At 32.2% G+C, this 15,821-nt stretch overlaps 1 protein-coding gene across 1 annotated transcript in view; it reads left to right on the forward strand.

Annotated features, from left to right (window-relative positions):
* Positions 1 to 15,821, forward strand: part of LOC129228491 (lysosomal cobalamin transport escort protein LMBD1-like) — an 82,947-nt gene that overhangs the window by 52,831 nt on the left and 14,295 nt on the right. Inside the window, exon 8 of the mRNA XM_054863171.1 lies at positions 12,223 to 12,437. Within this exon, the coding sequence (XP_054719146.1) occupies positions 12,223 to 12,437 (215 nt within the window). The remainder of the gene's footprint in view (positions 1 to 12,222; positions 12,438 to 15,821) is intronic.

A 15,821-nucleotide genomic window follows, 5' to 3' on the forward strand; every position in this document is an offset into this window, starting at 1 on the left:
TTTTATTGTAAACTCAAGACGCATACAAAGTTAGAAATTCAATTTAAAAATAAAATTTTCCAATAGTTACGAATTAAAAAGTGAGGTGACTTAAAAATCCCTTTTAAAAAATTTGAAAAGGATTATCTATAATTTGCCCCCCTTTATCAAATAGATATTGATCAAATTGTGTGCTTTCAATTTTTGGAAAGCTGTAACTTGAGAGAAAAAAAGCTTTTTTTTCTAAATCCAAGTTCTTGAGAGGGGGTGGTTTGCCCTGGGTGACACCCATCTGGTAGATGACACCCAAATTTAATTTCAGGGTTTATAAAAAATATAAATATTTTAATTCTGAAAATTTTCACAAATATATTTTAAATTATATTTCATCAATAAAATTTCAACAAAAATAGGGCACATATACGTCAGGAGCTAATTTGACACAAAATGCGGCGGTATACAAATTTGTACGAATAGCTTTTACTATACCTATATTTCTTCTTCGCTAAATTTTTAATTTAAATTTTATTGGCTGCTTTAGAATTAACCTTAATATGAAGATTTTAAGATTAACTGCAATTATTGAGTGTTGTAATCAAGAAATCATTTACACCTCTTAAACGTTTCAACCTTAGCTACGGGCCTCGACTTACTAATTTGTAACGTTTCTTTCACTATTTTATAACTGAGATCGAACAAAACACTATATTTCTATATTCAGTAAATTACCGCCCATTAGCCAGGGCTAAAGCAGAAATACGTGAAATACACCGCCAGCTCAGTCATTTCCAGCCGAGGACTGCAGTTTCGTGCTTACACGAAACTGCAGTCCTCGACTGGAAATGACTGAGCTGGCGGTGTATTTCACTATATTTCTATTTTTATTTGAAAGTGATTACTTGAAAACGTTAGACAAAAAAACTGTTTGCTGACAGTTGCTATTAGTTAAGTTAAAAAGCAAGCAAACTAGGGGATGGCTACAGAAAGTTCCGTAAGCACTCAAGCTAGCTGATTGCCATAATGGCAGTTATTTTCTCATTAGCATCTTTTTATACATGTAATCGAACCAACTGGTAATCAGTTTTTAAAAAATGCAGGGAGAGACAGCGAAAAGAAAAGAAAAAAAGAAGCCGGGAGTCGGAATGATTTTTAAGGACTCAGACTCCGACTCCTTTACCACAAAATCAGTCCGACTCCGACTCCACAGCCCTGGTAGGAATGTCTTAAGCAATGTCTGCAAAATCTAGAAACATCAGGGGCAAATGGGCTGAGTAAGGACCTTTCTGTATAAAAAGCCAGGGTGCACAGTATTAGTAGAAATGTATAGAGCAGTGGTTGGAAGTAGTGCGCTACAAGTAGCAATGCTGCTGTAGTAGCTACATTTTTTTAGTAGTTTGTAGTGTAGCACATTATTTTTGAAAAAAAGTAGAGTAGCGAGTAGTTCAATATAAAAAAAGGTAGTTTGTAGTGATTTTGGGAAACTACTTTTAAATAAAGTTTAAAAAAAAAAAAAAAAAGAAATGATGTTTCAAACGAATCTGACTGGTGCAAGTTTTTAAGCGAGTAAAAGTCGCACCAGTCAGATTCTTTAGACTCTGCAAAATACAAGCTGATCTCAGGCATATTATTTTGACGTTGTACGTTCTTTCTGTTTGACGCCACTAGTTTGTTTGACATCGAAATGTTCACATTTCCCCAATATTCGCCTTGAATAGGGCAATAGAGCATGAAAATAGGCATGAATAGAAAGAAAAGGATAAGGGTCATTCCATGTCAAATGATCCAAAGTTTTTTCCCTCCTTTTGTATTTCTTTGAAACTTGGCTCATCAATTGTACCCTTTGAGGTAATCAAAAGTCCAAAATTTTTAGATTTTTATCTCTATTATTTTTTTTATTTATGACACTTTGATTTTTTCGAAAAAACCCTCTTTTTTTCATGGATGCTTGAACATAAAATGGACAATAACTCAGCATCAAATATAGATAGAAAGATTTGGTAAATAAAGCATTTTAAAGTACATTAATTGCTGTTTAATGGAGATATGCAACATAAGCTAATTTTTAAAAAAAATTTAATTTTTAAAAAATGAAATTTAAATTTAAAATTTAAATTTTTCAGAAAAGGTTTAATGAATTTTTTTCAAAAAATTCTCAAACATTTGTGTGTATTTTATCTTTATTTGTGCAAAGTTTCAAGTTGGGATCTCAATGGTATCATATTTTTATGAATTTTTAAATAAAATTTGACTTATGAAATAATGGCATTTTTCCGATTTTAACTAGTTAAATATGGGGGTTTTCTTACTAGGGATGGTCTAGTAAGTAGTAATTGATCATGTCTATGCTTTAATTGAGCTGACATGAATTGGCAGATCAGTACCCCCCCCCCCCTCCGCCATACAACCACTTAATTATTATATATATATATATATATATATATATATATATATATATATATATATATATATATATATATAAAATAATAATAAAAGTGAAAAATATTGAAAAGACCACACCAAGAGCCCATAGAGTGCGCATCGCAGCAAAACTAAAAAGCCAAGTAAATATAAAATTAAGCAAACAGAATTACAAATATTAAACAAATTATAAATAACAAATGATGATAAAAAGGAAAAAATGCAAACAGCTATTAAGTAGGAATAGAAAAAAGAGTGAATCCAGAGCTCATCAGCCGTGGAGGATTCATTAATTATGGTCAAAAAGACCAAAATTTTAACTATAAACTACAAGAGAATGCTTAAGCTCCAGTACATGTAATATAGAGTAACAATGGGCAAATGCACCACTTGCTAAGCTAAAAAACAATAAACTAGAGCTCAAACCTAAAACTAAAAGCAGGGGGGTTTTGCCTCAACTAATTAGGAAAACAAGTTCCGATAATTAGCCTTCCACGGGACAGTACCTGCCAATAACAAAATTGTCTTACCTTGAAATCCAAGTAAACATATCCTGGTCCGTTGTTCAGCAATGATAAAAAAGGCCTATCCATTCGTCAACAAAACATTAAAAATATTAAAACCATGTCCGAAAAAAAACAGTCCAAAGACGTACCAGGTCGCCTGTTTCGCACGTGTAAAAATTTTATCCACTACGGTGATTCATAAAAAAATGGTTTGTCACGGTTGTATCATACATTTACACAGTTAAACAGTTTTCAAAAGAAGCGAAATGTTCATCGAAGGCTATACTTAAGCAGATGTTTTCAACTAGATTTTTTAGGGAAGTTATTATGAAAAAGTAAGTTTGTTGAGTACTGAAATTTCTTGCTTAAATGCAGACAATGGTGTTGCAAATTCTTTTAATTCTGATAGCTTGCGAAACAATAATGCCAATAAAAACCTTTTTACTAAGGCAGGAGGAGAAATCTTGTAAACTATTAACTGCGAAATTGAATTCACGTTCTTTTATCATAGATTGTAGTGGAACAATTTTATATTATGAACGAAAATATTTAATTGACAATCCTTCCTCTACACCTCTTTGTTGTAGATACATTGATGACCTTTTGTGTATAAATTTTCCTAATTTTTCTGAACTCAGCAAAACTATTTATCATAGTTCATTAACGCTCACAAAAGACCAATTCTAATCATAATAGCTTTAATTTCTTGGATATCAACATACAAATTGACTCAAATGTTGAGGCGAAACCCCCTGCTTTTAGTTTTAGGTTTGAGCTCTAGTTTATTGTTTTTAGCTTAGCAAGTGGTGCGTTTGCCCATTGTTACTCTATATTACATGTACTGGAGCTTAAGCATTCTCTTCTAGGTTATAGTTAAAATTTTGGTCTTTTGACCATAATTAATGAATCCTCCACGGCTGATGAGCTCTGGATTCACTCTTTTTCTATTCCTACTTAATAGCTGTTTGCATTTTTCCTTTTTATCATCATTTGTTATTTATAATTTGTTTAATATTTGTAATTCTGTTTGCTTAATTATATATATATATATATATATATATATATATATATATATATATATATATATATATATATATACAGGCTGAGTAAAAACTTTAGGGCCAGTGCACTTTTTTGAAAAATTGGACACACCTTAATCTTAGGATTAAAAAGGCATATGAGTGATAATTATATAACCTTAAATAGAAGTAAAAAAGACAAAAAAATTTAATTGTTAAATGTTTCATTATCAGAAAATATTACAGATCAATATTTGAACCTGAGTAAAATCTTTAAGGCGCAGCATAGAAAAAAGCATAATAGAACAAAATTTCAAAATATTTATAAGCTTGTGTGGGAACCATTCTTTCAAATTACTTCAAATATTCTTGTTTTCATGAATGGAACTAGTTTTTTGACAAAATTCGTGATGTATTTTTTACCATTCATCTTTGATGGTAGATTTCAGCTGCTATTGATGAAGTAAAATGTCTCTCCTTTGCATAAACTCTTGTTTCTAAGTCACCCAATAAGTTCTCTATTGGGTTAAGGTCTGGAGACTTAGTTGGTCCTTTCAACGTATTCAACTTTGTTTACTTGGAGCTTATTTTTTGCACTGTTACTCGGATGGATAGATGCATTGTTTTGCTAATATTTTAAATTTTCTGCAGCAATAAATTCAACATTTGGTTAAAAGATGACATGGGAGGACATTTTGATATGTTTGTGAGTTCATTTTACCTGAAACAAACGCAACTGAGCACACACCATTGTAAGCAAAGCACTCTCAAGTTCTGACAGAGCCTCCATCTAATTGGCGCTTGTAGAATATTTCTTTTTCTTTTCGTAAATCATGCCAATAGTACCTCCGTCCGTTTGGTCTATCCAAACTTCCTTTCTTTTTGTTAGAAAAAATTATTTGTATTCATTGGTTATCCCAGGTCATGATTTCCTAGCTAAAGTTCAAACGCTCTATTTTGTGCATTTTCAATAAATGAGGTTTAAGCAATTTTGCAGCATTAATAAAATTTCCACACCTTCTAATTGTGTTGTATATCGTTTTTGACAAACACTTAAACCTATCGTCTTAATAAGTTTCCTGGTTGAGTACTTTTCAGGTAATGTAACAATTTAAAAACTCTTCTTCCATGACGCGAGGACAAAGCTTTAAGTTTTTCCCGAGTTTTCTTTTTTACCCTAATTGTGTTTAAATCAAACAAAAATGTTGACTTCAGTATTCGATCTTCCTATTTTTTTCGCAATAGTACGCTTACTTATCCTTGTTGAAGAAGAAGCTTCAATCAGCCCTCTTTTCTTCAACAGTTCATTTCTTACCTTACAATATCGTCACAAGTAGGACAAAAACTTTGAAGAAATTAATCACAAAACTGCAAGTTGAAGGGTTTCCACAATCTTGTTAACTGAGGTGACATTTATTATAGTATATGTACTTGCAGTTTTTTAAAAATATTAGTGGCCTTAAAGTTTTTACTCAAACTGAAATGCTGAACTTTGAAAATAAAACCACTGCTTTTCTGGTTATTGCATGCTTTACAAATCCTATTTGTTGTGTTATTTATTAACAATGAACGTTAATAATTAATAATACAATAATATTAAAATCCCTTTAGCTTCATTTTCTTTTTTTCAAAGAAAATTATACTGGCCTTAAAGTTTTTACTCAGGCTGTATATATATATATATAAGTATATATATATATATATATATTATATATATATATATATATATATATATATTTATTTATTTATTCAAAACTGTATTAAAAAAAAAGCTGGCACGTAAGAGTTAGAATCATAATAAACTGGGGAGCGCAACGCTGCTAAACATCAGGCAGTGACTAAGGCTTATAAATGGGCAGGGGGGGGGGGGGGGCAGGGTCAGAAAAGCGTTAAAGTCAGAAAAGCTTTAACAAACAAATAGAACCACTCATTTGCAGCTTTTTTTTCTTTCGGAAAATGGGACGGTACGGGGGGAGGGGGGGGGCAATCTGGAACGAAGCTTAACAACATGGAAGGTTATGCTCAAACTAACTAAATTTTTTTTGCTCTATAACTGCTTTTAATATATGTATAAATAGATCTCGCTGCTTTGCTCTCCTTTACTACTGATATTAAAAAGAGAACTAGTATTAAAGAAAAGAAAAAAAAGCTGCACTCCAAATATTGTAGAAAGACATTTGGTTTTAAGCAGACAGACATACGATCAGATACTTAGATTTATTTTTAGTTTAGTGTGAAAAGAATGGAACAAACACGGGGGAAACACTCCTATTTTCCTTGATCTTGGGGCAAACTATTTCTTTCCTCCCTCCAAAATTGAAAGTTGGTGCAGGGGTAGGGGATGAAATGAATCATAACTTTCCTTATCAGATAGTGAATTAATCAAGTAAACTTTGTGAAGTTCGGATTGAAAAAGAAACACTTGGTCTGGAAAAAAAAGCATCAGGTGATGCGTAATACTAGAATAGTTTTAATCGTATGGGTGGGGGGGGGGGATGTACTTCGTCTTGCTTTAAAGAAGAACATTTACCAGCTTTTAATATGTTTTCTATCCATTTTGTTTTATGTTATTCATTTATTTATTTTTTACATTTTGAAAATAGTTTTGCAAAAAAATAATAAAAGTGGTGGAGCGGGGCTTTTTTTGTTTTAAAAAAGAACATCTACCAACTTTTAATAAGTTTATTATTCATTTTGGGTTTTTATTTATTTATTTATATATGTATTTTTTACATTTTGAAAAGTTTTGAAAAAAAAAAGATTAAAAGTGGTGGGGGGGGGGGGCTTACCAATCTACAAATTCATGTCAGCTCATTTCAAGCACAGTCATGATCAATTACTACTTACCATACCATCCCCAGTGAGAGAGCCCCATATTTAACTAGTTAAAATCGGAAAAATGTCATTATTTCATAAGTCAAATTTTATTTAAAAATTCATAAAAATATGATCCCATTGAGATCCCAACTTGAAACTTTGCACAAATGAAGATAAAATACACACAAATTTTTGAGAATTTTTTAAAATAAATTTATTTTACCTTTTCTAAGAAAATAAAATTTAAAATTTAAATTTAATTTTTTTAAAATTAAAATTTTTCTGAAATTAGTCATGTTTTATGTCTCATTAAACAGCAACTAATGTACTTTAAAATGCTTTTTAGCAAATCTTTCTATCTATATTTGATGCTGAGTTATCGTCCATTTTATGTTCAAGCATCCATGAAAAAAAGAGGGTTTTAAAAAAAAACAAAGTATCCTAAATAAAAAAATAATTGAGATAAAAATCTAAAAATTTGGACTTTTAATTACCTCGAAAAGAACAATCGATGAGCCAAATTTCAAAGAAATACAAAAGGGTGAGGGGAAAAATTTCCCAAATTTTGGATCACTTGACATGGAATGACCCATAAGTGATAACTGCCAATTTAGTGCAGTGTTTGTGCTTTCTGGAGCAGAAAATGTCCAGTGGATGAAAATTTAAAAATGTTTTTGGCCCTGACCAAATATTACTGAAAACTGAAAACTGAAATCTATAAATATTACAATGTTACAGAAATGTATGATAACAGAAATTTTTCCGTTTCATGCAAGCTTTGCCTGTCAAGAAAAAACCTTTCGGTATCAATGTCATCCGCATACACAGTAGAATATCAACTTACGCGAGGGACATTGGTTGAAAAAGCTGTGTTGTTGAATAAAAATACTGTCAGAGGTGCACATGATCAATGGGAGAGAATGGCATAAAATGAAACACTACGGTACATATAGTATGTAGCAATAATAAAATGCAGCACTGCACTAGTACTGTACAATAGATGCTGTAATTATATTCGACCCATTTTTAGTTCAAGCATTTCGAAAATCTTTCAATTTCTATAGTTGTCAGAAACTTTATATTTTTCCTTTCATTTTCAAACTTTAGATTAACAGCCCCTTATGTGAAATCATGTTTCAACAATGTCATATTTAAAATGAAAAAGATGCAGAGTGGTGATTTGTAAGTTAACAAAGCAATGTTTTGACTAGTGCAATGTGAGAAACTTTCACTTTTAGTGATGCAAAAGAAAAAGTTTATTCACAATGCTAATATTTAGTACCCAATAAAGAAGGCAATACTTCAGCCCTGCAATTCAGTTCCGAAAACTTTCGTGTTGCAGTTGAGGAATTCGCGTTAGCTCTAAAATTCATTCTTCGAGGAAAACTCGCTATATAGCCATTTCGTGTTTTTCGAATCATAATGCTGCGTGAGTCTACTGCAGTCTAAATTTACACATAGAAGTAAAGTAAACAGTCTAAGTTATATGTTTCATATTTCAGATAGACAATATTTGATTTTTAATATTAGTACCGCTTGGGATATTTTTCCTGTTTTTTTTTTTTATTCTTACTGATTGAGTCTTGACACAATAACATAATAAAAGTCAATTATTAAATATATAAAATTTTTGAGGTTATTCGGTAAAACTGAATCATGTTTTTATTTCATTTTATCAGTGGCGTAAGAAGGGAGATGGTGTCCATGTCCAGCTTCGTAACTTGAAGCTCAAAATCAATTAATTATCTCCTACAAAATATTAGTTCCTTTAAAATTAATTTCGATAATGGAAATTGAAGTTTTTCTCTTTTGTTTGAAATATGTTTTTCATCATCTAAATCAATTTTATGTATACTATGCCTATGTAAAATTTAAATCAAGTTACGCCTGCATCTATTTACATTTTCAAGTAGCCAAATCGTATTTCTTAAATTAAATATTCACAGTCAGGAAATAATTAAAAATTTGAAGGTTGAATTCTTTTAACTTTTAAATCCAACTTTCAACTTTTAATTTCTTGCAGCGAATATTCGTAAAAAAAAATTGTAAAAAGTGTTTGGAATGACAAATTGATTCATTAAAGTTAAGGAAGAATGAGTGATACTTAGTAATACTCCATGTTCGAACGAGCCAATCCTTATATATTATTTCTGTAGCCTGTTTTTGGTTTCTACGCCAGATATTCCTCAATTCTTGATCGATTTCTTTGATTTACACCTTATTTTATAGCTTATGGTGCTGGCTACTGACGAAAAATAGACCCACGGTCTAAAAATTGTTTTTTTGAGCCGAAAAACCTGTTTTAAAGAACCAGAATGAGATTTTCGGTTAAACTTAAAACTTTAACTTGCACTATGTCCGACAGAGCTGAATAGCTTGATCGGCAGAGCGATCTCCTCGTAACCAGGAGAATGCGTGTTCGGGCCCACGTCCGGACAGTCTGCATCAAAAAATTAGCGAAATATCGTGCATTACGTGAATACTTAATTAAGTGAATAACAAATATGTGGGAATAGAATAAATGAGTAGGAAACGCACTTTGCTGTTATGAAAACTTGATGTGGTCTTGTGCTAAAGTACTTCTGAATTGTACGTTTTTTTTTTTTATTTTTTTTTTATTATTTTTTTTTTTTTTTTTAAAGCTTTGGCTCTGGTAAGAAAATTAAAGCATAATGTAAGTGAAAATATAAGTAACAGGTTTAAGATTTCAGACTACAATAGAATTGTTTTTTGTTCAGAAAAAAATAATAAATCGTATATTGAAATATATATTCTTCTAATGAGTTTTTGACTCTTTGTACAAATAAAAAAATTACTACCTCAATGTGATGGGTAAAATACATATTTTTCTTTTTTTTTTGCAAAAAAAAAAAGCTTATCTCATTTTTACTACATTCGAAAAGCTACGCTTAAAAAAGAGCATAGTTCAATTTATTTTGTATTTTAACCGTGCTGTTAAATGATGAACACGTGCTGCATAACGGTTCAAGCAGCCTGTGCGGTAACAAATTGTAAAAATTTTCAAAAATAAAAACATTTCTCTTCAATATCTTATCTTATATATTATTCCCCTCTCATTTTAAAACTTATCAGGCTGGCTAACGACGAAAAATAGACTTACGTCGAAAAATCAAGTTTTGGAAAACGCCCATTGCTGTTTCAAAACCTTGATGCAGCCTGTAGTTCTTATGCATTTTTTTTTAAAGCAAAGTTCTAATGAGGTTTTCCAATTTTTTACGTCGCTTTCGGCAAAAAAAAAAAAAGCCTGTGTGTGTGTTTATATTTTAATAAAGCTTAAAAACACTGGACTTAGTTGTTCGGTTAAATTGATAAGTTTTTTCGGTAGAGCGTTCGGCTATAAACTATTTGAACTTCGGGCAAGCTTGGGCTGTCCGACGTAATAGCAAATTTATATTAGTATTACGCATTACATGTACTCATAACATACACACGTAATAAAATAAATGCAATGGGAATGCTTCTTGGTTTTCGATTCCTTTATGCAGGCTACAGTTATCATTCAGATAAGTTGACTGTTAATCGAAGGGTGTTCTTCCTTTTTTTAAAAGCTTTGACTCCGTCCAGACCACTAAGCATAATGTAAGCATAAAAAAGTATTAGATTTACCTCAGGGAATTCCTTTTTGTGCAGAAAAACATTTTCATTGTATGCTGAAATGTAGATTTTTCTAATAGCAGTTTTCGAACTTTTGTACAAATGAAAAAATACTACGCTAATTTAAAACTACAAGTTTCACCCAGTAAATCTTTAATTATTTACTCGAATACGATATAAAACATTAAAATTATTATTAACTTCATTAGTAAGAAATCATTTTCTATTCCTCCTTTCGGCTGAAAAATAAAACATTTTGTTTACGTTCGAAAAATTACACTTAAAAAACGAACTCAGTTCAACTGGTTTTGGTTTTGAATTTTAAGTGTTCGATTAAAAGTAAAACATGTGCCGAAAAAATTTAAGCCGTAAAGGTTAAAGCAGCCTGCTATGGGAAATCCTTCAATATTCAAAAATAAAAACACTTATTTTCAATCGAATTTATTACTTCCCTAGAATGTTTGTTTCAGTCGCTACGTGAGATGGCCCTCATTCTTTAATCAAATTCCATGTTTTACGAATAATTTTAAATCGTATCATGCTGGCTAATGACAAAACATAGATGCATGATCTTATTTTTTTATTGGCGAAAAGCTTTTTTGCTGTTTTTATTACGCATTCCTTCAATGAATAGCATTCGAAAAGGAAGGCGCAATTGCTAGGTTTGTTGGAGTGTCATGCTGTTAATCAGAATGGCACCAGTTCGAATCCGTGCCAATAAATATATCTTTAATGTTTCTTTTCTTTCTGTCAGATGCTCAAATGGGCAGGACTGTATTTGCCACAACCTATTTTTTCACACGCAAAATTAATGCTTTTTCACGAGTGACTCAGTCACATTTTTAAATATATTTTTATTTACATTGAAAATATTTACAACCAAAAGGTAAGCGGTGATCAAATTATCACAACATTGCATTTAACGAGGTTTTGTTACTGATGTCTTCAAATTACCTGCCTTCTCTTGTGCTCTTACTTTTTTCGGTTTTTGTTCATAATATTCTTTCTTTGAAATTTCTAAAGAGCTAAATGCCCTATGAAACAATTCGAAGTACAGAGCGGAGTTCCACACAGGTCGACTAGTTTATTAATCTAAACCACTTTTTGAAATTTTTCGTACAATACTGAAACAGTGCGTATGTGTATGCTTTTTAATTTTTAAAAAGTAACGAAGTGGCTACTACTTTTCAAATGTAGTTGTAGTTAACTAAATTTGTAATAAAGTAGTTGTAGTTGTATTTCAATATTAAAAAATGTAGTTTTCCCAATCACAGATTTAGAGGGGTGCTTTTAGAGAATTTTTAATCTCACATGGGTGGGGGGGGAGTGGTCCGTAGTATTTGAGAGACGGGGGGGGGGGGCTGCCATTGGTCTTGGATGAAATGAATATCCCACATAAAGCATTTTTATGTGCTTAAAAGACACTTTAATGAGAAAATATAGGAGAATGCAAGCTCTTCCATATGAACATTATTTCACTAGTCGATGACTCTAAAGCACCGTTTCAAATTCACATATCTGTTCGTGGCATAATTGAGTGTGTCGTAAAAGGCAGCCTTTTTTAAAATTCTGTGAATTGCAAATTTTAGTAGAATTTCAGTCATCCTCATTACACATTTCAATATACATTGTACTTGAGCCTCAATTGTCAGGGTTGCATAAGTTTTTGTTTTCAGCAACAAAGTTTAACTTAATTTTATAAATTTCGAACATTTTTCAAATTTTGCTGTCTTTGGAGTTGTTTTTCTGAGTTTGAATGGGTAAGAATTAAGTGATAGTCACAAAATACTTCATAAATTTACTATGTGATAAATGCTTAGGTTTTAAAACCTTCAGAACAGTTTATATTGTCAGGCATTTGTTTTCAGCAATCAAAATACTCCTTGAGTTCTCAGGAAACTTCTCAGCTTGCTCAATTGGAAGAGGAAGAGAATTTGTTTTCCCGAAGGTCCCAGCTACTGGATTCTGAAAGGCAAAGCTTCTGTTATAGGTTGACCCCTATTTTAAGAATAATAAATGCCATTTGTGGCATTGTTGGAATGTGTTTTTCAATTTTACTGTGGATTTCCTTACTTCTAAACAAGTATGTATGTTTAAACAATTTTATTTTGAAAAATTAATCTTTTTACTAATAATAAAGCTGAAAGTCTCTCTGGATCTCTGTCAGGATCACTGTGACGTGCATAGCGCCTAGACCGTTTGGCCGATTTTCATGAAATTTGGCACAGAATTAGTTTATAGCATGGGGTGTGCACCTCGAAACGATTTTTCGAAAATTTGATTTTATTCTTTTTCTATTCCAATTTTTTAAGAAAATTTTACTGAGCAAATTATCACAACGTGAATTAGTAAATTACCAAATTATCATAATGTGGAATCGTAACGTATAAGCAAATGAACATAGCAAATTGGTGAGAAATTCATCATCCAGCATTCGTAAATATATAGGCGAAAGAAATGACCTTTTAATTTTTCTACTACGGGCAAAGCCGTGCAGGTACTACTAGTATAAAAATAATACATTGTTATATTAACTAATTTTTATGTACTCACTTTATGTTGAAAAGGAAATGAAAAATCACTTAAAATGGTCAGTTATCAAGACTATTAGCAATACAGTATAAGTAGAAAATGCTAATGACCCCACAGTATGAGGAAAATAAAGGAGAAAACTTTTTTGTTTGAGAGAAATTTCTGTTAAAACTTTTTTCAGGCTTACCTTTACTCAGCAATTTAAAAAAAAAAAAAACATTTTGGTAAGATTAAAATCCTTGTCTTATTAGAGAGCAGATGAGTGAGGTACTCTGCCATGCTAAGCACAAAAGTTGTTTCTGCACTTTTTATCAAAATTGAGTTAGGGTCACCAAGTGATTCTTTGCTGCATATTTTACCTGAATACAATGTTTTATAGTCATTTGTGAATGGGAAATATTTTTTAATAAATTCTGAGAGTTGCATCTGAATCAAATACATGGTGGCGCAAAACTTTAAACGACAATTTTTCATTTTGAACTCGGATGCAGATACGACTTTTGTGTTTAGCACCCCAGTACTGCCAATCCATTCTTGGCCTTTTTTAATTTCCAGTTTCATTATTTGATGTTTTTTCAATCAATAGGGTTAATATCATAATTTGTAATAATATGTCGTATATAAAATACACCACCAAGCTCAGTCATTCCATCCGAGGACTGCAGTTTCATGCTTAGTAGCTCTCATCAGCCCGGAATAGGAAGTGACTGAGCTGGAGGTGGAAAATCTCTTAAGGAAGCCAAGAGTGACAAACAAACTGGTAGCTAATATAGAATTAGCCCTGACCAGATGAGTGACCGAAGCAATGGTTCAGTTCAACTCGAAGATTGAAGGCAAGGCATAGTATTTTCAGTAAGTTATCGCCCTATAGCCAGGGCTAAGGCAGAAATAATAAAATACACTGCCAGTTCAGTCATTCCATCTGAGTTTGTTGCTTATTAGCACTTGCTGCGTATTTTATGTATTTCTGCCTTAGCCCTGGCTATAGGGTGGTAACTTACTGAAAATGTGTCATATGTTATAGAATTAAATAAATGTATAGCATAACTTCCTCAAATTAATCCTTTCTAAAGAAAATACCAAGGTGATGAAAGTCAACTTGGAATAGAATTTGCGTGTCCTCTCTGACCAGACAGAATGTATGTCAAGCCAGATTTTGATTGTCTTCCCTCTCAAATGGTTATACCTAAAAATAGTAACATCAATGGGGGGGGGGGACAGATAATGAAAGCAATTTTTAATTTATAGGTATCCTCAACCAGGAATACATTGCCCGAGTTGAAAACAGTGATAATTCCATATTTTTTATCTTAAAAGAAAACAGCTATCCATATTAAACAACTAGTAGATCAGCTTTTTCAGGTTTTTTGGGTTTGTTTATTGCATATGTTTATGGATTTGAAAAAAAAAAAAAAAAAAGTGGTGGGCAAAGTCATCTACCAACTAAAGATCGTATTGCCTATAACTTGCTTTCCTTGATAAGCAAGCTGGAAATGCCTTCCTGGACCAAGTCAGCATTAATTGAGTGAAAATGACAACACATTCCATGAAAAAACTGATTTAATAACAAACATATGTTTTAAAACTTTATTCTTAACATTCACTTTTCTTAACTTCATTCTAACTCAGAGGTTATATGTTTTATAACATGTTTTAAAACTTTTTAAAGAAAATAACGTGAAAAATATTAAAACAAACTTTGACACAGAGAATTTCAAATATCTATTTTCAAAAATAGTTAATAAATTGAAAGGCTACTGAAATCTTTTCTTTTTATTAATTAAGTGTTTGAATATAATGGGAACAAATACTATTGTCGAGAGTTTAGGGGGAGGGAGTCCTGACCCTCCCCTTGTATCCGCCACTAATATCAGATGGCAAGATATTTGCTTTATCTTTCAGGGATGGGAACATAAATATTTTTTTTAATGAGATACTTAAAGATGGGTAGTTCAAAATCTCTATCTCCATATATGTTAGTTATTTTGCAGTGAAATATTGTGTGGACTCTTTTTCCTAAAATCTTCAATAGCCCCATTGATCAACTACTGAAGTCAGTGGTAGCTTTGCAATCAACTCGAATCATGAAAGGGAATATCACTATGGGGTTTTTTTTTTCACTTTTTTACTTTCCACTTTTCGCTCCAGGGTCCCCTGTGCCTACCACTATTTGTGGTTTAACTAGTGGTATAGATCACTGAAGACAACTCTGATTTTTTTGATGCAGATCAGAAACCAAGCAATCCCTGGTCCAGCAATCCCAGAAGGAAATTCTCTGTGCTAAGTTCGTTTCACTTGGAGGATTTTGACCACGAGCATATTTTACATCCCCCAGTCACTATTAAAGACGGTGTATCTTTCACCGGCAAGGATCAAACCCAGGACCGTCCAGTCACCTGTCCAATGCCTTACAGAGCAGGTCACCACGGCCCTCCTTTTTTTCCCCTACTGTCGCTGTTCACAAGATGTTTGATGAAGGGAAGATAAAGGGTAACAAAATTCATTTGTCTTTCAAGTTTTGATGAGCATTTCACCAGACTCAAACATAACCTTTCTGGTGGCTGCAGGGGTGCCTACCCCCTAAAAGCAAGGGCGCACCCCCCTAAATATCGCAAAGACCCTCCAAAAGCAAGAGCCCCCCAAAATGAGAAGAAATACCCTCAAAACAAAATAACTCTAAAAATTTCAACACCGCAGTCTGTGCCATGACCCCCCCCTCCCCTCTAGGGTGGACACCCCCTGGGAGGCTGTTATTTCACTCCTGGTGGACTACTTGTCAACCTCAAGAATGATATTAAGCATGTCAACACCATTGGTTGTGAAATATATAATGACACTAAAGGATATGCTTATTTATTTTTGAAAGTTGATTTTGTCTACCTGGTAGATAATGTACTTCTGATGGACTGTACTGTATAATACCATACTTCATTGA

The sequence above is a fragment of the Uloborus diversus genome, chromosome 8, assembly GCF_026930045.1.
Source record: "Uloborus diversus isolate 005 chromosome 8, Udiv.v.3.1, whole genome shotgun sequence".
NCBI classification, from domain to species: domain Eukaryota; kingdom Metazoa; phylum Arthropoda; class Arachnida; order Araneae; family Uloboridae; genus Uloborus; species Uloborus diversus.